We start from the raw sequence: 27,705 nt of genomic DNA, 5'->3' as shown, positions 1-27,705 counted from the left end.
ATACTTTTTGCCAGTGATTTATTAATGACCCACATTTAATTAATTTAAGTTTAAATAATATTTACACATGTACGTAATACAGTCATCAAGTTATGTCGTATCAGCTAATATATAATATTATAAGCGATGTGCAACCGACAACCGTGTATAGGCGTACTACATAAATATAAAACAATTAGTTGCATTTATTATGCAAATGTTTGTTGTGCATTTTTATTTTAGTTAGGTCATACCTCGTCATTGTTTGAGTGTCAAAGCATATGTATAATATAATTTATTATATCTAAGTGTTTTCGTATATTACGGAAAGCGTAAAAATAAAAAAAATGTATTGCTTGTGTCGACGATGAATTAGGTTTAACCAGTTGAATTGGAAAATGTTTTATTTTGTTTTCAATGAAATATTAACATATAGTGAGCGTTTTATTTTTTATCCAAAAGATCTTATTTACATACGTCTCATATTATTACAGCGTGTATAGGATATAATAAATCAAATTTCCTTTAGTCAACCGGCGTTGTGAAGAGCGGGGGGGGGGGGGGGCATAAACTTGTCTTTCAATAAAATAAAGTGCTGATACTCTATATAGTTGAGCGGGTATCTTTAAAACGGAAAGAAATGATAAATCGTTGAATCCGAAAAAGATCAAATCCGGATTTCGGTTAACCAAAAAATGGTCAAGGATCTTATTTTTTTTATTTTTAAAAATAAACCCCGGTGCTTATGCTTACATCTATCCGGTTGTTTTACCGCATATCGAAAACAATAGACTCTATATAGGAAATTTAAAAAAATGAGATATTATATTCAAACGTTTTGTTTGTTTTATAATATTATAATATTACTATATAGATACTAGCCCAAAAGGGACGACCCCTGTCGGTTGTTGAAGAAAAATGCACACTTTGTCTTTAAGCCAACAACCTTCGTCTTTTATCCGCTCGTGACGGGTTCTAAAACGGTAGGAATATGACGTCACGTGAGATTAATGTTTATAAAATAATTGATTAACGTTATAATATTAGTATGTGTGTCGCATGCAGACAATTAGCTTGTTGAGTCCACGAACCGTAGGGCTAATAAAATAATTTTCCTTCAGGTCGGATTGGACCCGGTCCCAGGACGAGTTTGTCCCCCTCCACCCCCCCCCCCCCCCCCCGTTTGCCGTTTCTACACTATTTGCCGTGTCGTCGGCACCACATTTAAGTAAGATCAATAATTTGAATATAATAATATTGTATAAACAAAATTGAAAAAAAAACCACAAAACGAAATTTTCCACGTGCCTCTATCGTCATCGGCACCACATGTTATTATTTTAAGTAGAACTACTCGAATAATATTGTATAATAACCGAAAATGAAATAAAAACCCACAACTAAATATTAATCATGCCATGTTCGATATAATATGTCGATAGTAATATTATAATTACGACAAGATGTGAGATTCGTGTTAAATATTAGAATTTAAAATAACCATCTCAATACTTATTTTTATCATCTATATTATGACTAAAATATAATAACATAATAAATTATGATATTGTAATAATAAAATGTTTTTATTTTTTGGTATAAAATTCCACGATGAAAATATTACGTTCACGTGAAATTGCGTTAACGTCGTGGATGTTTACCTCAATAGCTCAATTTACAATTTCCAGAATGAAATTTTCTAAGTACTACTCTGAATAGTTTTAATTACCATTTCTCGGAACACGGTTATTTATCCTTGAAACAAATTGCTATGGAGCAGTGTTATTTTTGAAAACCTTCCTTACTAAATAGGTACATACATTTAACACACTGTTATTAAAATGGAATAAATCATATTATATAATATAATTTACATAATATAACTTTTGTTGGTACACTATTAACATTTAACTCGATACCTACCTACAAATCGTTTTAAAATTATTAATTTATTTTTATTTTTAAATAATAATTATTATTATTCGAACTCGTTACATTATTTATTAGATTTATGTACGATGTTCAAGATTTATATCCGACCTTTGTTACGAAATTAAAAATGTTAAACATTTTAAAATGAATGTTTTCAGAGTATATATATTTTTTTTGTACACGATTAGAATTGTTAGCTCTTAATTGTAAGATTAAATCAAACTTTTACTCATCATACTCAAAGAATAAATTATTCAGAAGAGAATGTAAAGTTTTTACTATAAAAGTAATACAATTATGATTGAATGCGTGGTTAGAGATTCTTAAAATATAAGAGCTTTGAAGTTTCTTAAATTAGAAATACCTAACTAGGTAAACTTAATTAATTACGAATGGTTAAAAAACGTTCATTTAAATCATATTTATACTTACATTAAAATATATCTCGTTGGCATACTTTTGAAATTAAGTATTATTTATGATGATTTAATACGCAAAATGTTTTTTTGTTTTAACAAACATTAATTTATTATACTATTATGTATTTTATAATTGAGTGGCTGCGGCTGTTTATATTTTTAGAAATTATGACATAATATCTTTTCGTGGTTATAGTAATGTTTAAGGAAATTTACATTTTATATAAATCAATTTTCATTTATAAGTAAAAATCATACCTATATAAACGATCTTCGTAATGCCTTATAAGTTATATTTGAAAGAAATCAGATTTGCTAATTTTCAAAACTTAATTATTATTATTTATATGCATTTAATCTTTTATTAATATACTGAAGTGATTGATAAATTAAAATAACTATTATGCCATTCTAAATGATAAATGAAAGTAATGTCTTAAAAAAAGTTATGATAAATATAGGAATGTTAAAATAATAAATTAGGTAAATCATGCGTGATTTTACTACAAATATTATTTTTGAACTTATACTAATAAGTTATCGCTGAAAAATGTGACTGGGTCGCAGCTGCTTTCGTATTTTGAATTTATTTAACTTATGAATAAATTTAAATTACCATTTAAAGTTGCAACTTAAATAACATTTTTTGAACCTTCTTACACGATGGCAAGAAAAATGTTCTTACAAAGATATTATAGATAAAATTACTAAAAAATATTAATCAACCTATATTAATAAGATAACCGTTACCTAATAATTGTCTTACAAATGCATGGCATAGATTCCAGTGTTCAATAACTTAATGGTCGATAGAGAACCGCTAAATATTAATCTCAATGAAATATAATCATTTTTTTTTTTTACTTATTTACTGTCAAAAAAATATCTTAACCGTATCAATTTATTCACTTTGTCGATACGAAATGATATTATAATGTCGTTTTGTACGAATGTGTGGCGCCCAATGCCTATAAGTATTACTATGTTCATTGCATCGGTAAAACTACGTAGGTATTGGTTTTGTGGAAAACGACTACTTACCTATTCCAAAATTGTTCACTCAATAGAACCACAGAGTCTAATCACGTATCGACAAGTTATAAGACCCACTATAAATAACAAGACGGTTCGATGGATTTTGATTCCAGAATTACTTATACCTACTCGAAAAGCCGTCTGCGTTTCTGTTTTATCGAATTTTGAAAATCGTTCGTAAACACGTCGTTAAAAACCGATAGTATGCAGTAAATAAAATAATGAATATTATTATTATGTATTTACGTGTGTATGGCAATAATTTATGTTTATCACACTGCAGTTACAATCATTTCCGATCGGAAGTGTTTTTCGGATATTGTGATAATAATATTATCATTGCTCTCGAATGCGTGCAATAAAAATACACGACTATCGAGCCCCGAGTTAAGGGAAATGAAACTCGGATTCCGTATAGTTCATACCGTTCAGCTTTTTTAATTTGTAGGTAGGTAGATACTGTAAATATATGACCGGCACATTAATTGTGATTACGGTTAAGAGATACCTCTGAAACCGCCATTTTAGTCGTGTATAGACTTATACTTGTGCTATTAAACAGTTACTACAATCCATATAACAATATTATCTTACACGAAAACGTTAAAACTATTTTATTGTAATGCGAAACGCACCGCGATGACTACCTATTTGAATAAAATATATGATAATATTATTTTGTATACCGTACATCGGTGATCGAGTATAGTAATAATATTTTAAATATTACCTACCTATAATATTATAATTTTTTGAACTAAGGCTTCGACGGCTGAGGTCATTAGCCTGTTATTTTGGGTGGTGTATTTAAACACGTGTAGGTGTGGCAAGGATTTGTCACTAAATATCCGGGTGGTCACCCATCCGGGAACAAGTAACTCCGGCCGGTGCGTACATTCAGAACACGGTTCGTGACTGAATGCAAACAATGCACCACACCACACCACCTTCAATATTATATTATAAGTATCATTTTTGACGTATAAATTAAAATCTAAAAAAAAAGATGTTCCATTACGATATTAATATGTATAATAATTTAGGTTAATTTTAATACCTTATTTCAGTTGTTTAAATATTATGATTAACAATAAACATTTGAAAAATAAAATCATCTCCTCCGTTGTCAACCGTGGATCACTGAAGTTGTATATTGCAGGGGTTTGCCAGCGATATAATGGAAAATAATATGAATAGGTAGCAGTAAAATCGTATTAAGACTCGAGCCACGTGAGTCTATGATGCGAGCTTCGGTTTGGTCACCCCTGGTATACTGTATTGTTCGGCATGTACCATGGTCCAACGGACCAACCATTATTCTTTTTTAGAGTCGCGTGTATAACAATCACGAATACGATCATAGAATCATTACAACGTTGAAAACTTTCAATTAAACGAAAAATACACAGGACATTAACGCCTCATAATCAATTGAACACAACAATAATTTCCGGTGAAAAGTTAAGACCGATAACGTAAAATGTTATAAACAGTATTTTATTGGTAAAAAGTATCCCCGTAACGGGAACTCGATTAATTTCGTTTGATTTTACCGCTCTACTTTTGTAGAAAATTTCGAATTTATGATTATAAATACCCGAGTATAGTATAATTTTAGGCATCTATTTTAATTTTTAATTTAACGTTTATTTTCGATATTTAACGATGTACTATATTTTTAATTTATCATACTGAAGCATTATAATGTATTTATTGAAATTTAAAAGTTCAATACAATACTATGGAAACTTCACGGAATTGTATTGTGTTTTTTAGAAGATTTTTTGGAGAATTATAAGATTTAGATAAGAAGGAAGAATCCACTAAACAATGTATCAATTAATACAATAATTTAAATAATGAATTTTATTGTCATACATAATGGTTAAATTTCAATAGATTAGAATATTATGATTTGTAAATGATTTTCAATTCAAATTTAAATCACACAGGTATTTAACATTATTTAAAATCAAAATATTCAAAATTTTTCAAAACAAAAAGTATGGACTTCCTACAATAATATGTTAAATGAGTTTTTTGTAAAGCAATATTTCTAAAAAAAATTGTTCAAAATATTTTATTTTGCTGAAAACAAAAACAGTCGTGACTGCAGCATATATTTTTAATTGAATATTTCACCTGCCACACGACAAAATTATGATTTTTCACTCGAGATAGTACTCTACTAACTGAGTTATTAAAGTTATTACTTAAAAACCACATTGTTTTCTGTAATTTTCAAACCACGTTTTTCCGTAATTCTGTCCAACGTACTTTATTTAACGTAATCCAATTCTGAGTAGGGTGAGTAACCTAAATATTCGGGACAAATGAATTAAGGATTAGTGTGAAACATACCAAATGTGGGGACGCGAGGGTTCATTATAAAGTATTTTCGGCCGCGGACCAGTTTGAGGTTAAGCGGTCAATAAAGAGCGTATTATAAAAAGGGACAACCTCTAAAGCTACAAACTGCAGTAACTGCGTGTAAATTGACCCATAGCGGCTACAAAGATTTCCTCTACAAAGAAAACAACACACGCACAGACCTCTTTAAATACTCTCATGGTCAATCCAAATTTCAAATTTTAATATTCAAAATTGATGTTTAGTATAAAATATTAATACCCATTGATATGACGACTCAAGTCCCAAGTAATTTTTATGAAATAGTTCTTAATGCGTCGTAAACAATATTAGAGTTTAAAAACCAGTACCTGTGGTACTATTCCTACTTATACCGCTATATTTTATGAACTATCTTGACAGCTATTCTATTCATTTATTTTTGACCTAGTTGTGAATTATAAATGTTTTTGGTTGTTAACTTTGAGATATATTCACAATTCGCGTATAGACATAATATTATAGTACGATAAATTAACAATCAATGTTTAAGTTAAAACGATTATGGGTTAATCTGTTTTTGAGTTATGATTTAATAATATTATAGAAGATTCAAGAGTCAAGACAAATAAAAATTGAATTGTATTATTGTTAATAAACGAAAATTTAAAAATGCTTTTGTTATTCCAAAGGGTAAAAAAAACAAAATCACCGTTCATATAAAATTATTGAAAAAAAAAACTAAAAAGTACAGTTCATGCTTGGTTCAGCAGCAGCAGGTGCAGTTGTAACCAAGTCAGTATGAGGAAAATCAAGAACGCATATTTTTCTACAGATTATTCTAACCGGGACGGAAGTAGAAAAACTTGGTGGCAACAAAATAAAATAAAATTGTTCCACAAGTAATAATACCAGTATATTATATTTTATCGCTTACATTTTCATGCTGTTGCGTCCGAATAATAATTTTTTTGTCGATCGATTATAATTTAATTTGTAATCTTATAATATAATACGCGTTGTTTATTGGTATAATGGACTGAATTGTAATTACACAAAGTGAAGCGTATCACATATACTATATATAGCAATAATACCTTCGAATAATAAGTTTTGTAAGAAACCCAGAAACTAAAGTTTGCAATTTTCCAATTGTCGAGTCGGATAGAATTGAACTGATGTCACAATGGAGACCCGGCTCCGTGGACAATTTCCCATCTGAAAACCTATTCTTTACTCATCTATAGAAAAAAAAACTTTTTCTAGGTAACCTTTTTCTCTATAGCCATTGAGATACCAACTATCGATATCGAATAGAATAATATCATCATCATTGTAATTCTTGCTTTGTAGTAGACGCAAACAGCGTCGGCAGACATATTAAAGTAATAGGTACAATTATTATCTTATTATTGTGGCAATCATTTTTAATTTTGAACAAGTCAAAAAATTACCAAATGCGGAACTTAATAATAGGTACAGTGATTACGATTACAGTTAGATGAAGACATATTAATTTACACTATAACGTAATATTTTATTTAGTTATACGTTTTCTACAGTTAATTTATTATCCAGTCAAAAACGAGTTATAGACGTACCCATTATATTTATATTGTTTTCACCATTGTTCATCTCATTGGGCCTTATTAATTTTTTCAGTAATTATATTTTACTGTTCTACTTATGTTTTAGATTATTTGTTTTTGTCAATACTTTAAGAAGACGGATAATTTAACATTTTAAAGTTATCAAATTCCCATTTCTAAATTAGTTGTCAAGTTATTTGTTATTTTTAAATATTTTGATTAAGTTTATAAGACAAAATATTAGAATAATATAATATACACAATCACGTACAAAATATTTAAAAATTGAACTAAATGTTTAACAAAGTTACTTAATTATTGAAATATTCAAACGTATTATTAGAATAATACTTCATTGATAAGAAATAAGAATTACAACAATTTAGTTTAGTACACTGTAGTAAGGCAAAACATTAATGTTTATAGCATTTTTCATTATATAATAACGGAACAAATAAAATAAATGTTCATTACTCCTTCATAATGAATCGGTAAGCTTAAAACTATAATATAAAAACATATTATTTCATTTAAAGGTATCAGTTTCTGTTAAATAATTGACTTGCTTTTAGTAGGTAACCTACCTGCTTTTATGCTATTACTCTATAAAGTATAGTAGTTAAGTAACTACTTTTTAGTTGTAGTAATATTGTTGGTTTACGAGACACTCTTAACACTTCAATCATTTTGATAATTCAATTATATTTAAACTAGTGTCAGGGGGTAAAATCATATTATTTCATTTTGTACGAGTTGATGAATTTCAAGAATTTCGTATTAAGGCCGAACATGAGTACGCAATATTATTATACCTACTACGACTTTTTATCTCAACACCATTATATTAATATATAGTGTAAATATGAATGAAATATCGAATTGAATCATTTTACACGTCTTAGCAAAGGAAAAAAATAAATATATATTGGCATGTATTTACTATTTGTATGGCACAGAAATTAATGTTGCGTAAATGGATTGCTTGTGAATGCAATGTATTAGAGCATTATAATATATCTGTATAAAGGTAGGTACCTATACTAAACCCTACTCAAAGTCATACTTTCTCAGCGCCTATATTTATCTATTATAAAGATACTATATATAATATATGTACGCAAACGTAAATTATGTTAATTTTTATATTTAAATTTGTGTGCCATGTGTGTGCGTGTGCATTACCTAAATCATAGTTTGTTCAGTCTTCAGTGTAATAATATGTGTCTTAGTTATATGAGCTGGGTGGTGATAAATTTAATGCACTAAAAAAACCATAAAATATGCACTCGCTCATCCGCCAATATACCGAGAAATATGAATTACGACTGTAAAACATACACTAAAATCATATTCGTAGACATTCGGTCGGTCGAGTCTCATCTTGTTAAAGTACTACAAAAACTGTCTGTAATATTATATTGTGCAGATAAGTTTTTGATGATTTAAAAATATATAACTAGTGTCAGGGGTTAAAATCATATTTAATTTAGTAGTGTTGATGAATTTCAAGAATTTCGTATTAATTTGTGATATGAGCTGGGCGGGGATAAATTTAATGCACTAAAAAACCAAAAATATGCACCCTTTCATCCGCCAATATACCTGGAAATATGAATTACGACTATATAACATATACACTAAAATCATATTCGTAGACGCATTCAATTGGTACTCGGTTGGTCGAGTTGCATCTTGTTAAAGTACTATACAAAAACTGTCTGTAATATATTGTGCGGATAAGTACCTACCCTCGAATTACTTTATTAAAATTGTTATTATATTTTCTAGTTCAAATTCTATTCGGTGGGATCGTTTACACTTTTTTTTATTTTAAGCTTTTAACTCGACTATTAACTACTGTCTGCGTAATGACGAAGTATCCACTTTTTGTTACTTTTTATAATTTATAGATAATTAAAAAAACGCATTGATTATATTATTAAATTTACGATAAGCAATTTATATGCGCCTGCCATTATCATTAAATTTTAAAATAATAATCGGACAATTATGTCGGATTATATTTCATTTGCAATGGTAATTAATAAAGTACAGAAGTTCTATAAAAAATAATTAATATTAAAAACGTCGGCGGCGGGCCCCGTGGTTTCGCGACATTTTTTATGTCGAAAAGTTTTTTTTTTTTTTATAATTATTGAACTTACTTTCTTTGTTTTTACTATACCTTTTCGTCTTTGTTATCACCTCGCCAGCCATTAATTAATGGCTACATTTTTCGTCGAAAATAAAACGATAACATTTAATTAGGAAAAAAAATGTCACTACTGTGTCTATACCACCATCGACACGCTGTATGCGTTGCTTATATTATATTAATTGTCGTAGAATGGCAATAGCGATTCCGCGATTGTGTGCAAAGAGAAGCGAACTGATGACGAGGGGAGAAAAAAAAATTCTAAATAATTGACAGTAGTGGCGGTGACGTTGAAACACAACGGTAGCGGTGTACATTTGGTACTCGTTGTCGTCGTCGTCGTCACCGTCGCAAGTCTCCGACACAGGATTTACTGGTAAATGAACGATAAAGTCATTAGAGGCGTGCTCTGTTGTTTGCTGCTGAATAAATCAACGATGGGAAACAAAAAAATAATAATAATAATAATAATAATAATAATAATGGTAATAAGGCCGTGGCGTAAAAGTCGGACGTTTACACGAAGTGAAATAATTTACAGATGTTTCCGCCTTTCCATTTGTGTGCGTATATATATATATATATAATATACGTATAATATAATAATATTCGTTTTTCTTGATATCCATGAGACGTAATGATTTAATGTCCGGTTTTTTTTTGTTTTACCCCGACGATAGCGAACGTCGCGATCCGTCGTTTTACCACAAACACAGACACACAGTACTATAATATATTAAATATAATATATATATATGTAGACCTTGTCGCAAAATAATTTATTGTAATATATATTGTGGTTTGAATTTTACAATTACAAAATTATTTATTGTTCCGTCAGCACGCGACTCGTCTCCGCGGCATAATATTGTATTCAATTATCGTCAACTAAATGTCTTTAGGGACGACACTGTTCACTTCCAAAATGGTTTTATTGGCGCCGGTGGCCGCCGACTGGCAAAATTCAAAAACTTGAACTACATCGCAGTGGCAAATCTGCAGCCTTGAGTGGAGAATTATTTAAATACTTAACTGTACACTACGCACGCGCGGACTTATTTAAATATAATTTAAATTATTTTAAGGATTTTTCTTTTTTTTATTATTATTACTATTAAAGTAGACGTCCTAACCATAATATTATGTTAATTCGAACGGGGAAAAAAAGGGATTTCGCAAGGGGTTTTTTCGGTTATTGGAACATTATTCTCCAAGGAGCAACATATTGTGTGATTTACAAACGTATCTCACTCTCATGATATACATTTATGCACAAATATAAAATAACAAAAGATTGTACATTGAAATGATTGAACAAATAAATTATGGTTTATGAATTAATTATTTTTTTGTTAGACAAATGTGGCATCGTTAAACTATACAAACTCGTGTTTATAATAATAATATGAACAATGGTACCTAATATTACATTTATAATACATTTTTATTAAATTTTGATATCTTTAAAACTTGCTACTAAAAATATACTTTTAAAGTAACTTACGTCTACGGTATACCTACTTAAGTTATTGTGATCAACACATTTTCCCGTATCATCATATAAATATTAAAAATAGGTTTGATTAAAATAATTATTCTCTGGTCAATATGGTTAATATTGGAAATAAGGTACCTAACTCATCGTCTACACTACCGAAGATTGACTCGAACGGAACAACGGTATACCTATACCAGCTAGACAATGAAATATTTGCACGTGTTTAACGACAATGATTCGTCGGGTCTACCGTCGATTTGAACCGTAGTCTGTTTGCCTGTCTCGATACTACAGAAATAACATTTTGCCTTGTACTTAGAAATCAATTTTGTTCTCTTTGTTTAGGATCTCCGTTCTGGTGTTTGCTGGACATTGTGCCGATCAAAAATGAAAAACGAGAAGTGGTGTTGTTCCTGGCTTCGCATAAAGACATCACGCACACGAAAATGGCTGAAATGCACGTGGGCATGGACTACGATCCAGGTAATATAACAGTCGTCGTACAATATTTAGATACATAAAACGTCCCGTGGGATTTAAGCTATTCCTATTGATGTAAATGTATATTACGGACGGATATCCATCGGAGTTTTCGGTCGAGTTAACGGCTTAAAACAGCTATACAAATATTTATTTCCCGAGTGCATTTGGTCGGGAAGTTTATTTTCTTGGGAATCCAAAGATATATATCTATGATGTTCCTAATTCTAATATTGAAACGCCGATCAAAATTTATATCGCTGGAGCAGCATTTTGCAAAAAAAAAATTAATTAAATATACATATATATATAATAATATATTTATGTATACTTATAATATGTACATGGATTCTAAATAATTTGTCATTATACATATACTGTATTATTTTTTATGAGCATATAATAAAGTGTAGTTTGCTCAATTTTGTTATCTCTTAATTTATTATTTCTCCTGTTTGAAAAAATACTAAATACTGCAATTAAGTTTTTATTTGTATTGCCTGATCTAAGGTATGGAAATAATGAAATAATTATAATGATCAGTTATTTAAAAAAGTTTTCCTACCTGAATATATTAAAAAAAAAATGCTATAACTTTTTGTACAGACATTTTAGATAGTATTTTCAAAACATTTTTTAGCCGCTGATGTAAAATAAAAAAATATTTCATTAATAAGATAATAATATTATTAAAACTATATAAATATGATTTTCAAATAATATAATAATAATGGCATTGTCGCCAACAAATAATACTATAATAATACAATAACATTATTCTACTCAGTTTCTAATTAAATTATCATCATTAAATAACATTAGTCATTACAAATAAAATGTATTTATAATATTATTATATTATTATTTTGCTACCTGGGTATGTAGGTATGTATCATGGGTATATTGATAACCCACGACATTTAAACTGTTTTTAGAAATACAATTATTAAAATGTTAACTGACCTATTCATATTTAGTTATACCTAGTCATATTTTTCGTTGACACGAGAAATGATTGGCATTTATTTGAAATTTACATTGCGTAGATAATCAACATATAGTTTTCTCGGCAAACATAAAAATATACATGTGATATATTTAAAATCGATGAATGAAAAGCAATTTCGAAGTAAATTACTATTACTTACTTTCATTATACGTATAATGTTCGTCCCATGTACATTATGACTTAATATTACATCGTATGTTGCATAATAAAAAAATTATATGACCTATCAATTGTTGCAGTTTCGTTTTGTGCTCAATTAAATTACTTAAAAGGTTTTTTGAGAATTTGTATTTATTATTATATTTTACGAACGCTGCGACAAGCATTAATTTTTCAGGTAAAGTTTGATTAAAAATAAGTATAATATCATGAATATAGAAAATACGAATTACAAATTGAAAACTATATTATACAGTGAGTAACAACAAATAACGTGACGGAAAGTATCGAGGTCAGATTGAAGTAGGAAAGTCTTTTATGAGGTACAGTTTAATGTCATTGGCAAATAAAAAAGTCGTTCGCAAAAGAAACACAATTCAATAACAAGTGAACAAACAAGACGGAAAGAATAGAGATAAGATGGCTAAGGCGTGGGTTACATAAAATGGTATGATAATGGTATCGAAGAGGTTATCGTTGATAGAGACAAATCGTATTCATGTGATAAGGTATGACACAGGCCAGGAGAGTATAATGGATCACCGTTGCCAAGATTATCTAGGTTATTTATTTGAAGCCAGTGGTCATCTGCATTGAATGCTTTTCTAAAGTCGGCGAATGTGTAGCATACATTTGGAAATCAACTTTGAGACTATCAATCTACTCTTGATGATAGATTTCCGGGCTAAAATCCAAGCTGACTACTATCAATAATTATGAGAAGGTCGAGAAGGCTCCTGATACACGAGTCAAGGCGTTTAAAACATTTAGCCAGATGTTGGAGAATGTAGATGGACCTATCACCTATTGTTCGAAAACATCGGTCGGGCCACCGGACTTTTAAGGATATAGGTTGAGCAGGTTTTCCACACGACGGGATAAATTCCTTCGTTTTGGAAACGTCAAAAATGAAGAAAGATAGATAAGACGAGAACGACGTACGGTATTAGTAACATAAGTGGGCAGAAATGTTATCTGGTTCGATATAATGATTGTTTTATTAATGAATCTAAAGAGGAGAGGAAATTAAAAGATTAGATTTTGTCATGTACTGTATTAGAAAGGAGTAGGTGCCAAAAAAGGGTTGAAACTGGGGAAAATAATTTATATACTATATGGCACGGAGGGCAATCCGTTACCTCGTCAGAAATATTAACAGTGTTGCCACCTATTTATACATTCAACACAATATCTGCTTTAACGATTAACCTCTATTAATCAAGTAATCATAATAATATCATTCGTTTGAAGTTAATAATGCCATACATTATAATCACATTCGGGTATCACATTCAGTTTCTGTCGGTACGATGTTTAGATTGTATCGCTTTTCATTACTGTGCCAATTATTTTAACGAAACGATATGATTGTAATATATTATTTTGAACTCTAGTACAATATACTATAGTGACTACAGCGCAAAATGTTTTATGCTGACAATATAATATATAATTATCTTTGTAAAAATAAAGATTTTTTTTGTCTTCTTTAATATTGTCGTTTAGAGAATATTTCTCTATTTAATATATTTTAATCGTTTTCATCATTGGAGTACAACGAATTGCAAAATCGATCGATTAAGTCGTATCGAATTAATTTATGGTTTAAAATTTAACAACGTTATAACGGAAAATAATGAAAAAAAAAATAAACGAAATCAATAAATGGAAAACGAAAATAATCATTAAACAAATCATAATTAATGATTAAAAATAAATAGTAAACGTAACATAAAAATGTTTTTTTTTTCGAAATAACCTTTGTGCTTTTTTTAATTTAAGCTCAACATTACTATTGTTTTTAAATCTTGTAGTCTATATATAAGTATGAATCTTATGAGTTACAACTATGAACAATTCAAAGTTGGCAAACCTTAGTTAACAGTAATTTATATATTTGAAATACTTTAGGTACCCCTATTTGGTTGATAATTAATATTGAATTTAATAGTATATTAGTTTCTTTCTATAATTCAAACTTCAATTAGATACAAAACTGCAAGCGCGTTGTTTGGTGTGCCTACTTATCTACTAATAATACTTATATAATATTAACATTATTATGCCATTCCAAGTTGTATACTCGTTATAAATATATTTTTTTAATAAAATCTAATATTTCATCTTTCATTCATGCTATAATGTTTAAGCAATATTTGAAATCTAACCTAACTTGACCGTTATAGCTACTTACTAAAAACCCTAGGATGATTGAAAATAACCTATTCTGGTCAAAAACGTCTACTAATTTGATAGTTATTACCTAACTATACCAAAAATAACAATATAATTTATAAAAATTAAAAATTAAACAGAAAACAGAAAAGAAAAATTGAAATATTGTTTAAAAATAAAAAAATTTTAAACGGAAAAAAATCAAATAACGTTTGAAAGTACAATAACGATATACATTAAAATTGTATTCTGTAAAAGCGATAAATTTATTTTAAATGTAATCCAGGGTTTAAATAGCTGAACAGATATAAAAATGGATTCTTAACTATAATATTATTCAATGAGTGTTACGATTGTTAACCCAATTAAAACGTACACATATAAATCGTATAATATATCAAATATATCGTTATAAGATATTATTTAGCCACGCAATAAATAAAACTGTATTATATCCGGGCAAGTGGGTTTTCAATAACCTAATCAATATATTTTGGTAAATTTTTTATTCTGTAAGTAGGTACCAGTTTGTTAGATACTCGTTTTATTACGGCCGGATGGATAATATTATTCTGTCGGTAATAGTTGTAGTTGAATTTTTAGAGAGCTGTCTCGTAAGATTGATAAATTCATTTTTATTGGGCCCCGACGGACAGCTCTAAAATATATACCAATTATTAATTCAAGCGGAAGGTTCATAGATTTACTCGGGAAATGTGTAAAATTCATGTTATATTATAATATTATAATATTATAATATTCCGATCTATATCACTAGTTTTTTTTTTCGAAATTTATTCAGTTATAGGATGAGACGAATATTATATTGAACCAACGTTTAATCATTATGTATAATAATAGTTGCAATTTTTTTTTTAGAATTGTGAATACTTTTACTTTTTTTTTGATACTTATAAATTATAATATTTCGAAGAGAGCGGTACAAAAATAAAAATGTATCAAATGGATTTGGAGTGTGGAATATAGAAAAAAAAAGTTTTGTTTTGCGACAATATATTATATGACACGTACTATGTAGTACTAATTTTATGATCATTTAAAGTGTAATACGGCTTATGATGATTAGTAACTATCATAATTCAAAGAACCTTGTAAATATTTAAATTTAAAGTAAATAGTTTGAATGGGATTTGTTTTGTTCTTAAACAGCCGAAGTTCTATACAGCCATACTGTAACGTACAAATTAGTCCGTGTCTTAAGCTTTGAACCTGTTAAATGATGTATCTTTATTTTTGTTGCTGAATTTTTGATATTTTAAATTTCTTATCTTCCCAAATGATAATAATCTTAACGTGATGACATTTGTTCGAATAAAAATAACGCTTGTTGGTTGTGTGCCGCGGGGTCCAGTGTCAGTTTTTGTAGTGATATTAAATTCGAAAAACAATGATAAATCGTCGCATCCGAAAAGCGATTTTGAGTCTAAGCTGGGTCAAACCGAGCGCTTGCTAGAATTTCTTCATTTATTCGACACTTTTTTTGCTAGGTTTTCCTGGCGCTTAGAAAATCGAAAAATGACTTTTCAAAATTACCACGAAGGCAAGGCCGCCGATACTCTTATCTGCGTAGGACTACTTAAAACTTTTGGATCACTCTACTGCACAAACTATTTTAACACGGTATCTTTAAGACGAATAGTTATACATTAAAAATTAAATGAAAATTAGTATGTAGGTACGTATTAAAATAAAACTATATTAAAGTAAAAATGATTAACCATTATATTTTATCATCAAATGATTTTTTTATCTAAATAGTTAATTATTATAAGTGCAAAATTGAATTATCCAAAAATATTGTATTATAAGTAATGTAAATATTGTTAATGCTGTTATTATCAGAAATAGGTTATACCTTATATTGTCACCCCATTACCACAACTGAAATGTTTCATCCCTATAAAAACACCTGAAACATTGTAATGACCGTAACTAAACAGACAAATATTGTCCTTGAACCATTCAAAATCTAAAACTAATATTTAATTCTTTAAATATTACACATTTTAGTCTTCCAACTTAAATATTATTTTTCCGTGTGATTATAAATAACTTTTAATTTTTACAAGTATTGAAGTGACGTGAAAGGTGCTTATTTCAACTTTTTCGAAACTTTTGTAGTTTTGTAACCGCTAGATTGTTGGTATATTTTAAATCATATCATTTTTCAGTAATTAGTAAAGTGTATTTTCCATTAATCAAAATAGTCGTAATTCAAGCTGTTTTTCAAATGTCATGAATGTCAGTGTTGAGAATTTGTGATATAAAGTTTCATTGCAAAAAGTTAGTAGTCTGGAATAGCATATTTAAATATAACATCCTAACTAATAGAAAGTGTAGAACTTTTATTAGTATCTATATACACTAGCTTAGTTTATTTATGTTTAATTTTAAATAATTACATTTCAAATGCATTTTTTTCTGGAAATTGTTTTACAGAGAAATAGTTAATTAAGCGGGTACCTAGTTATATTATACTAACTTATATTTCAAAGTTAATTTAAAATCCATAATAGTTTTCAAAAATGAATTCTATTAATGCAATTTATAAACTTTTATGCCTAGCTGATAGGGCTTAAGAATGAGTAAATTCACTTTATTTTGATGATTAACTATGCCATCAGTTGTTTTTAATTAGATTTTTTCCAATAGAAAATAAATATTTAAAACCATACTTTCATTGTTCCACTTAGAACTTTACAATATAGATTATAATCTTTAAGTTATTGAAGGAGTGTGGTGGACTGTTATACCTAGTATATTTTGTTTACATCATTTATTTTACCGATTTTAAGATTAACAATTAGAAAATATACCATGTATATTACCCCGTTTTTGAATTTTTTTATGGGCAATGAACAAATAATATTTCAACTTGATGTATCTGAGTATATTTGAATATATAAAACTAAGCCACCGATTCGATTTAGTGTCTAACGGTATAATATTATGTTGAACAAATACATCAGACACAAATATGAACTCCATACTTATCTCTGGGATTTATGAATGTTTTAAAAACTCGTAGGAAAAATTTAATCGAAAATACTCGTTAACGTATGATTTAATTTGATAGTATGACTACGTTAAAAAAATATAACACACAAACAATTATCTACGTGTAGAAAATATAATAAATTAGCCGAACGGTCAGGGCACAGCCCATACTATTGGGTCTAAAAACTTGAAATTGTGCACTACCGATTTTAAGATTATTTTGCAGTTTTTGGTTCCTTGCATAATATTATAATGTAAGCAATTGTCAAGAAGAGATTTCGGGAAATTAAGCCCTTAAGGTGGAAATAATTGGGTATCAAAATTAGTAATACGATTATCACGCTGGGTTGGTTGTGCGGATACATACTTATCTAATCGTCGAGAGTTTTTTTCTTCAAATTTATAGAGCATGCACTGCCAGGAGCAGGTCTTAAACTCAGTAAGCATAGACACAAATCTCGTCCCAGGTACGGTTGGCAAAAAATAGACCTCCCCCCGTGGAAAATACAGCCGTGGTTCAATAAGCCTTGTTTGATTTTATGCGGTGACCGTTTAAAAAAATATTCTACGATATACCCGGGACTCAGCCGTGATTAAAATGTGTGTTGATTACATTTGTTGTTAATTTTCCCGGTCTGAGGTAAACCTAAACCAATTTACTCGTGAAGTTATTACGCCTAAGCCGAAAAACAACTACCGACGTATTTAATCCACCGCAGGCGGATTGTCCGTCTCGGGGAAATTCGTCCACAAAGCGAAGTGCACAGCGACCGAGTTGACCATAGATTTTTTTTCCAGGCCAAAGACTGGTAATACCGCAGATGGGTAATATTATAATATATTGTGTAAGTGTAAAATTATTGACGATTGCCGTTGGGCATTGGATGTATGATAGACGAATTGAATTGAACGTGGTAAAATATTTTATTGCAACCCGAAAGTTAGTTGTTATTATTATTTTCTCGTATCGCTTTTGTGAAATTTTACTGATTTATTATTTATCCGGTCGAATCCAAAATCGAAATCACTGTTTTTAACCTGCACAGATGTATTATTATCAAATAAAAAATTTACAGCGAACAATATTCTATTGTAATCGTCACGGAGTAGATATTTTTATTTTTTTATTTTTTATTGATCTTGGCAAATAAGGCCATTAGCTATTTTTTTTTTTTTTGTAGGTTTTTTGTTGGTAGGGGGAGGAACACGTGTGTGTTTGTTTTGGCAGAATTTTTAATTTGGGCACCCGTAGGTATCTGCCATGCCCGGGTGGGAGATGGCGGCACTTGTTCTCTGGAGACCGTGACTTGCTCGAAGAAAAATACCACCCATGGCCGAGGTATCGAACCGGCGTCGGTGTGCGTCGCAACCGACGCCTTAGTCCGCTCGGTTACTCCATCCACCTCAAGTAGTAGATATACCGTTACTGCTACCGTGTAGTGCTTGTGCTAATATTAATTATGTTTTTTTCTTACGGACTATCGGCGTGCAAATAAACGTGCAATTAAACTGATTAAACTTATATCATATTCATGTTTACGTTAAGTGGTAAAATATTTGGATTTGTTTAGTATTAGGTACCTATTGTTTCATTACCTATGGCGTATTATGTATAAAAATATTTTTTTTAGATTGTACACATTTGTTGGTATACATTTTTAGTAGGTAGTAATTTATGAGTGTAATTATTTATTGGTAGATATATTGGTAGATACGTCCTACCGTTTATGCGTTAAACAAAATTGTGAATTTATTCGATTTTACCTCATATAACTTTGTTTTGCACATTTTCACATGTTTTGGAATTTTTTGCACTATTATTGAATGCGTACTATTGCAAATTAAATGTATTTCATGGAATTGTTTGTGAATTAAATTCACAACTACTCTGATCATGACGGATCGACGTGTTTTTATTTTTTATTACTAGTCGGTGGTTGAGTTTATATTTTTTTTTCTAACGAACCGTCCACTTATAAGTTATATTTATACAATGTACCTGGTTACAATAATCGTTAATCAAGCGCTGCTTATAATGAAGTTTGTGGGTATATTAAGTATGATAGTATCTTAACGATTTGGCAGGTTTTGTTATCAAAACTAAATGTATTTATATATATATATATATATGTACGAACTATTTGATTAATAATTATGACGGTGATGGGGAGGGGGTAGGGTGAGAATGGAGTTTACCGTTTCGTTTGTTTCGAAAATTCTTTGTACACCATTTACGAGGATAATGTTGATCAAATAGCGATGTATTAATCTTATGATTATCTGATGTATTGCAGTGAAATGTCACTATATTGGTGGACGAGAAGAAGATAAGACAAATGTGGTTTCCCGCTTACTCAAACACGTGGAAAAGATTACTTTATCTTATAGTTCTACCGACGTTAGCCTAGCATAAAGCCCGAAGCAGAATGTATTATTAAAAATATAAACCTATATGATTATAGGGAATCGATATTTGTGTCTACTTTATAGTGTCCATTGTGACGGGAGCATTATTTAGATTCAGAGCGAGAAATCTATTAGTTTACAATGGTCTTCTTTTTGTTGTGTATGCTCTCAGTTTTTGGAAAAGAAAAAAATGTGGATGGTTTTGGGTAGCAAATTCGTAAATTGTATCAGTAACCACCTCAAAGAAGATAACAAAAAAAAAATCATAAGAAAATGGATATAATATTACTGCTCTAGATCAGTTTTTGAAAAAATAAATTTTGTTTCTATCTGGTATTTCTACAGGAACAAAATCGTCAAAATCACGAAAATTCGCTATAATTATTTTGTAATAGAATGCATACAATTTTAAATTTCAATACCTAAGGCTTGGGCATTTAAAAACAAGCTTTTTCATGATGACATTGGTTCGGGAACTTATGTTGTTCGTATAGAAAATATCTAAAGATATCACAAATACAATCAACAAATATTTTTATCGATACGGTTTAAGTTCAAATTTTGATGAAACTATAGATATTTAAACGAAAAGTAACGATTGTTTGTCGGACAATTTGAATTATTTTGTTGTGGTCGAAAAAATGTCAATCATAGGCGCTCGAAAGTTTTTGCCTATTCAACTTATTCAATTATAACAAATTGCAACTTTAAAAAATATATTTAGATTGATTTTAAGCTGTGTGGGTATCTACACCATGAACCCACCTATCCACACCATGAACCCACCTATCCACACCATGATTCTACCGCGGTACACTGTAATTGTAGACTTATGACTTGTGGATACACGCGATGCTTTTATAACGCTATTCAACTTAACCGCATCAAGAAAATACTAATAATAACATAATACTATTTAAATCTAAGACAGTATAAACAATCCTCAGGCATATTATAATATTATCATGTTGAAAAACTAAAAAGAAGAAGTTGAATATTTTAAACATACGAGTATAATATTATGTATTACTCTATACGTCATATTATTTATCATTCTATTACAGATTTTTTTATTAAAAAAAAATTAAATTTACTGACGACGATATGCGGTATGGATCGGTTTGAGTTTATTAATTAACTCTATATTATTATACGGAATAATACTGTAATAAATGTAATTTTTTTTGTTACAATTTGAAATGATTAGTAAAATATATATGAATATTATTATTATACACCTATACGTATGTCATACGATTGTATTCATAATAATGCATAATTCAACGAATCGTTTACATGTTATATGATTTGAAATATTATATCTCTGGGACAATAACGTATTCGGTCGTAGTACGCGAACGTATCGGTCAATATTTGCAGTATTTATTAAATTGGTCGCATAAAATGCATTACATTATAATAATAATATTATATAATACATGATGGTACCGAATCAGAATCCAATATATTATTTCCATTGTTTGTTATTTAGTGAACTATGAATAAAACGCACTCGCGTAAAAAACGCGTACACGACCGAACTCCGTACAATATATTATATTATAGTCCTGCACTATACACATTGTTATATTATTTTTTTAAATGCTCTGAACATCCAAACGATTGTGCTGTTTTTTTTTTTAATGATAATCCGACTCGTGCGCGATAGTCGATATTCTCTGCGAGTCTACACAGTAATAATATGAATATGAATACGACTACGAATAATACGAATAATAACGGTTGGTATGGATTAAAACGTCTTATCTTATTGTTTTCGTCCGTACGACGGATTAAATATTTTACTGTCGACCGATAAAAGTTTTAAGAGTTTTGTGATTTTTTGACTAAACCGCGTCACACATTGTATTATATTATATTTTATTACAGCAATTATTATCCGTTTAACGATAACAAATAGCGTTAATAAAATATATTAATAGTTATGTGAGTGTCTTACGCAGCGTGCTGATAATCGTAAACTATTCTGGAACGTTCAAACTTTTAAAATCACTATCGAGTTGACAACTGTTGCATCGCGTCCTTATCAATTGTATCGTTTGATAATAATAATAGGTTTCTATAATATTATATTACGCCTATAGAACGATTACACGTGTACAGTGACCCCACAGTTCCAGTGGCGTACACAGGTGTAGGGTTCTAGGGTTCTCACCCCCCCCCCCCCCTAAAATTTCTTCCTTTTACAAAAAAATATTATTTACCAACATTCAAATACACAGAGACGATCAACTGTTGGTCATTTTTAATAGATATAAAATAAATTGTTAAATATGACAAAGAAGTCGATAATCATAGTTTCAGTTTTTTTTTCGGCTAATTTAGAACATTGCTAAACGTTTTCCATAGTTGTCGTATGGTGTATCACCATGACGTATCATCGTCCATCGATTATTACCACGTTTGTGTGACCCGAAAAGGCTCTGTATACCAGATGTCCAGAATAAACACTCGACAAATAACTGTTCTAAATGTAGACTAAATTTGAGACTATAATTATAATTTGTTATAACCAATCCGATAAAAACTGTGTAGCAAAAAACCAATGTAAATTATTTACTCTGGTAAAACTCTAACCGAACTAAAATCCTGCGTACGCTACTGCACAGTTCTTTATATACGAGTTGTTATATAGTTTTTAAAACGCGTTAGATTATAGAAAAAATAGATTATGATAAAATAGAATAATCCGACTGATGTGCGCTGAAGTCGATGATATTCTCCAAGTCTATAATATAATAACAATAATATATGAATAATAAAGCAGTACCGACAATTAAAATCTTACCTATTGTTTTTATCTATATACAATGGATTATATATTATTTGTTATTTACCTGTCGAGCGACAAAAGTTTTAAGTGTTTTAGTTGCATTATACTATAATTGTTCCGTTCCTTGTCGGTTCTATAGTTTTATGTATTATATTTTTTTACCAGAAACACCTATATCCAGTTGTTCTAACACACGGGGTGCGTCGATGGTTCCCTCAATAAATTAGTCCATTAACCATTCAAAAACTGGAGGCATTTCGGCGATCGAATAACAATTTAAATCTAAATATGTCGCTGATAGGACTGTAATCTTGAGGCGGATGGGCAATGTATACACTTTGTCATATTTTCAAAACGCGTCAATATCCAAACTATTGTGGTTTTTTAAGGGGAGGGGGTGGATACCGACAGTTTTTCAAGAGTTCAATATATAGGCAATTTTCCATGTGTTTGAATTCGAGTCGTGTAAATGTGTGCGTGGTAGTAAGCGATCATTATTGGCGAATCAGTGGTGACTGTGTATAAAATAAATGGCGGAGCTCTCCCGCACGTACACGCACATGTCGATAACTCAGCACTTTACACACTAATTACAAATGTGAATTTTAGTGAAAACCGAAACTCAGTTTCGTATTTCTAATAATAATATGGCTTACTGAAAGACATTACAGTATGAACTACACTCGTCGTACACATTTAAGAGAAAAAGTTTATCTTGGCCTGTGTATATATATAATATGAGTCGATTTTCGATATTTTATTTTCAATGTCTAATTTTTAGGTCTAAAACTTTTGTTATTTTACTTTTTGAATTTGAATCATCGAGTTTAGTAATTAAAATATCGAAAATTGACATTTAAACAGGTACAGTTTAACTTATCTTTTACAAAATTGATGATAGGAGAGTTATTACTGTCAAACCGCTCAACAAACCATATTATCGGAAATACAAAAATTCATTTTCATAGCATTTTTCCACACTATTGATACCACTCAATAATAATATGACGACAATCCGACCGGAGTGTTGTAGTCACGCGCGCCGAATTTGATATTCTCCATAAGCCTATACAATAATAATAATATGAATAATAACAGTACCGATTGATATTTTACCTGTTGTTTTCGTCTACACGGTTTAATATAGTAAATATTATTTTTTATTGATCTAAAACAAAACATCGGTGACAACGGCCATTAGTTGTTGCTTTTATAATAATTACAATTATATTTTTTCAATGTATATTCTTATTTATAATATTTAAATTAAATCGAGAAATTCAGATTTTCTTAAAAAAGTTAAAATTTGGTAGGTAGTGTTTGCGTTCGGCCCGAGTGCTACGTCTAGGGTGTTGGGAATGTTGACTTCTAGTTTGAGTTTAAGTCTAGTTCTTCTGTATACTGGAGGCATTCTGTAAGGATATGATGGTTGACTGATAGTTCGGTACCGCAGGTGGTGCACATTGGTTTTTCATCTTTTGCCATGAGATAATATATTTTATTGTCGTCCGATTAACCGATAAACGTTTTAAGAGTTTTGTGATTTTTGACTTAACGGTCGTATTATTATAGGTATTATATATATTCCGTTAGTTCCTTTTAATAATAATAGTAATAATAATTATTAATAACTATTTTCGTACGTTCAAATTTAGTCGTCAACCGTTGCATTACATAATCAATTGAATTTGTATTGTTTAAGGATAAGTTTTAGGTTTCCACAATATAATAATAATATTATGTATAGATCATGTACACGTGTAGACAGTAGTTCTATATTATGCACGTTGCCTATATTATTTTTAAAACGCGTTGAACATCCAAACTATTTCGGTTTTTAATGATAATTTGACAGGTGCGCTGTATAGTAAAAGCATTCGGAAATTGATATTCTCCAAGTCTATAATACTATAATGATATGATTATATGAATAATATTTGATAACCGTAAGTACCGATTAATACGTCCTTATATTGTCTATTCGCTCATAAATCCGGAGGGTATAGCTACGATGGATTGTAATATAATAGTTTATTGTCGAGCGATTGAACGATAAAAGTTTTAAAAGTTTTGTTGTTTTTGACTGAACGGCTCGTACAGTTATATAGATATATATTGTATCCCTTTCATTATCTGTTTAACAATACTAAATAACGTCAATTAATATCAATATTTGTGAGTGTCTTACGGGTGCTGATTATCGTAAAGTATATTATTCCGTTCAAACTTTTAAATTTACTATCGAGTTGTCAACCATGTTGCGCATTACATAATCAATTGATTTTTTATTGTTTAATAATAAGTTTTAGGTTTCCATACATTATTGTTACGTATAGATTACCTTATAGCCGAGTTACGTATCCACCTGTTGGCATGGCAACCGCAATGCCATTTTCGATTTTAACATTTGGCGACAATTTCTTTATGGTGGGTATCATAATAAATTATTCTGCTTAATGTCTACATGTTTATTTTACAATGACGTTAAATTAATCAAATTTTTTCACATGATATTATCTATAACGTTCTACTATAGTAAAAAGCTATACACAATTTAAAAGTGGCTTACCAATAATTATATTACATAGGTATAGGTTCATATAATAAGTAAAACATTGAAATACACTATTTTTAAACACAATATCTATAACTTTAAAGTAAAGTAAAACAGTAAATTCTTCATAATACTATCCGTCTCAATGCAATCATAAATCACGTCAGACATAAATCAGACACTTAAATATTCAGTTCAAATATTATACGGAGTGTTAGATCGAAACGTTTGACAGAAAGACCTGACAAATTTAATTAAATTCCTATATCTAATAACTTTTGTTCTGATCGGATTTTAAAAAATATTGTCTAAATAATATATTATTATTGACGTTTATGTAAAAACAAGAGAATATCACTCACAACAAAAGTTTTTACACAGTATAGTTAGTTGTTAAATTTTGTCGGTTATTTCTGTTAAACTTTTTATGTTTTGTAACATTATTTTCACGCAGGTACATTTAATGTTTTTGAATGATATCGGTACCTACTGCCCAATATTATATGATGTATAACAGGTCGCGATATTTTTATACGCAAGTGCCACTTTTTTAAATTTTTATTGTTGTCATAATGAATAATTTACAAATTATTCGTTTCATCAGTTAAATACTTCAACGACACCAATCACGGTCGATCACGTCACGTACAAATGTTTCGCATCCGATGACAGTGCTCAGGTTAAACGGACTTCATCTGTTTCCACGGAAACCGCGCGATGAATCAAAACCAGACGGTTGCCCTCGATTTAGCCTCGAATAAAGTTTTAATATTTGTCAACAGGACATACTACAATTATACAGTGCAGTTGTGCAAAGTTTAGGCGGACGTTTTTTTTTCCTATATCGATGCGTATAGGTACCGGTGAAGAAGGCTCACTATATATTGGGTATTATTGCATTTTAAGAGAACGTTTTATAAAGAAAATTTGTAAATGTAATTTCTTTTTATTAAAAACCAAAACCCAATAAAATATTCGTAAAACAAATACAAGATGAGATGGACAAAACCTAACCTAACTTATAGCCTAAAATGGATGTTCACACTTTTCGTTTTCGTATCGTTAATATTGTCCCGTGTGACTTTTGGTATAATAATATAGTAGAATTAATGAGCATGCGCAGTGGTCGTTTAGTATATTATACAGGTGATATTTTAGATTCTGAGTGGAGCGAGATATCTAGTGGTTTTGCAATGGTGTTCATTTTTTTTATCCTGTATACAAAATTTCTACCAGAAGGAGTGCTTCGATTTCAACATATACTATCTTATATTTTAGTAAATTTGATCAGGATGGTACTTCAGAGAGGTCGTTTTCTCAATATTTATGAGTTAGTTATAGTTTTCCACGGGAAAAACCACTGACAAATTACGAAAAACCGCTAAAAATGGGATTTAAATTTCTAACGCTTTGTTTATCACCATGGGAACGAATAAAAAATTATAATATTATAATATTAATTCAACTCACAGGCTATAATAAATAATGAAAATTTAAAAAATCCAGACTGATAAACCCTCTCCGCTCAGAATCGTTTTTCTTATACAATGATATTATATGATTGAATTCAAGATTAATACAATCCATTATACATTAACCCACTTGTACCTACGGTACAGCAGAGCGACATCCACTTACCTGCTTATTTGTTACTTTTGCAACTGCTTAAATAGCGTTGGGCAAACAAGTCAAAAACCCTACGATTGACTGATGATTACAACTTACCAGGAACGTATCCAAGTGCGGTTTGATAAATAGTACAATAATATTTTAGATTCTGAGCGAGGAAACTAATGGTTTTACAATGGTGTTTATTTTTTTTTTTTATCCTGTACACAACATTTCTACCAGAAGGAGTGCTTCGAATTCAACATATTGTGGTACCTTATATTTTAGCAAATTGGATCAAGTTGGTACTTTAGAGAGGTCATTTTTAGATTTTTTGATTAGTTATTTAATGCCACGGGAAAAAGCCACCAACAAATTACGGAAAACCGCTAAGAACGGAATTTTAATTTCTAACGCTTTGTTTATCATCATATAAACGAATAAAAAATAATAACATTTTAATAATATTACAATATTAATTCAATTTACAGGCTATAATAAATAATAACAGTATAAAATATCCAGACTGACAAACCGTCTCCGCTC

General features: G+C 29.7%; 1 protein-coding gene across 1 annotated transcript in view; it reads left to right on the top strand.

The window, feature by feature from the left end:
- Positions 1 to 27,705, top strand: part of LOC132947280 (potassium voltage-gated channel subfamily H member 8) — a 212,034-nt gene that overhangs the window by 71,070 nt on the left and 113,259 nt on the right. The window contains exon 4 of the mRNA XM_061017541.1: positions 11,302 to 11,439. Coding sequence (XP_060873524.1) covers positions 11,302 to 11,439 — 138 coding nt within the window. The remainder of the gene's footprint in view (positions 1 to 11,301; positions 11,440 to 27,705) is intronic.

Source organism: Metopolophium dirhodum, chromosome 6 (assembly GCF_019925205.1).
Source record: "Metopolophium dirhodum isolate CAU chromosome 6, ASM1992520v1, whole genome shotgun sequence".
NCBI classification, from domain to species: domain Eukaryota; kingdom Metazoa; phylum Arthropoda; class Insecta; order Hemiptera; family Aphididae; genus Metopolophium; species Metopolophium dirhodum.
The sequence above is the reverse complement of the archived record's forward strand: the minus strand, read 5'-3'. Positions and strand labels throughout refer to the sequence as shown.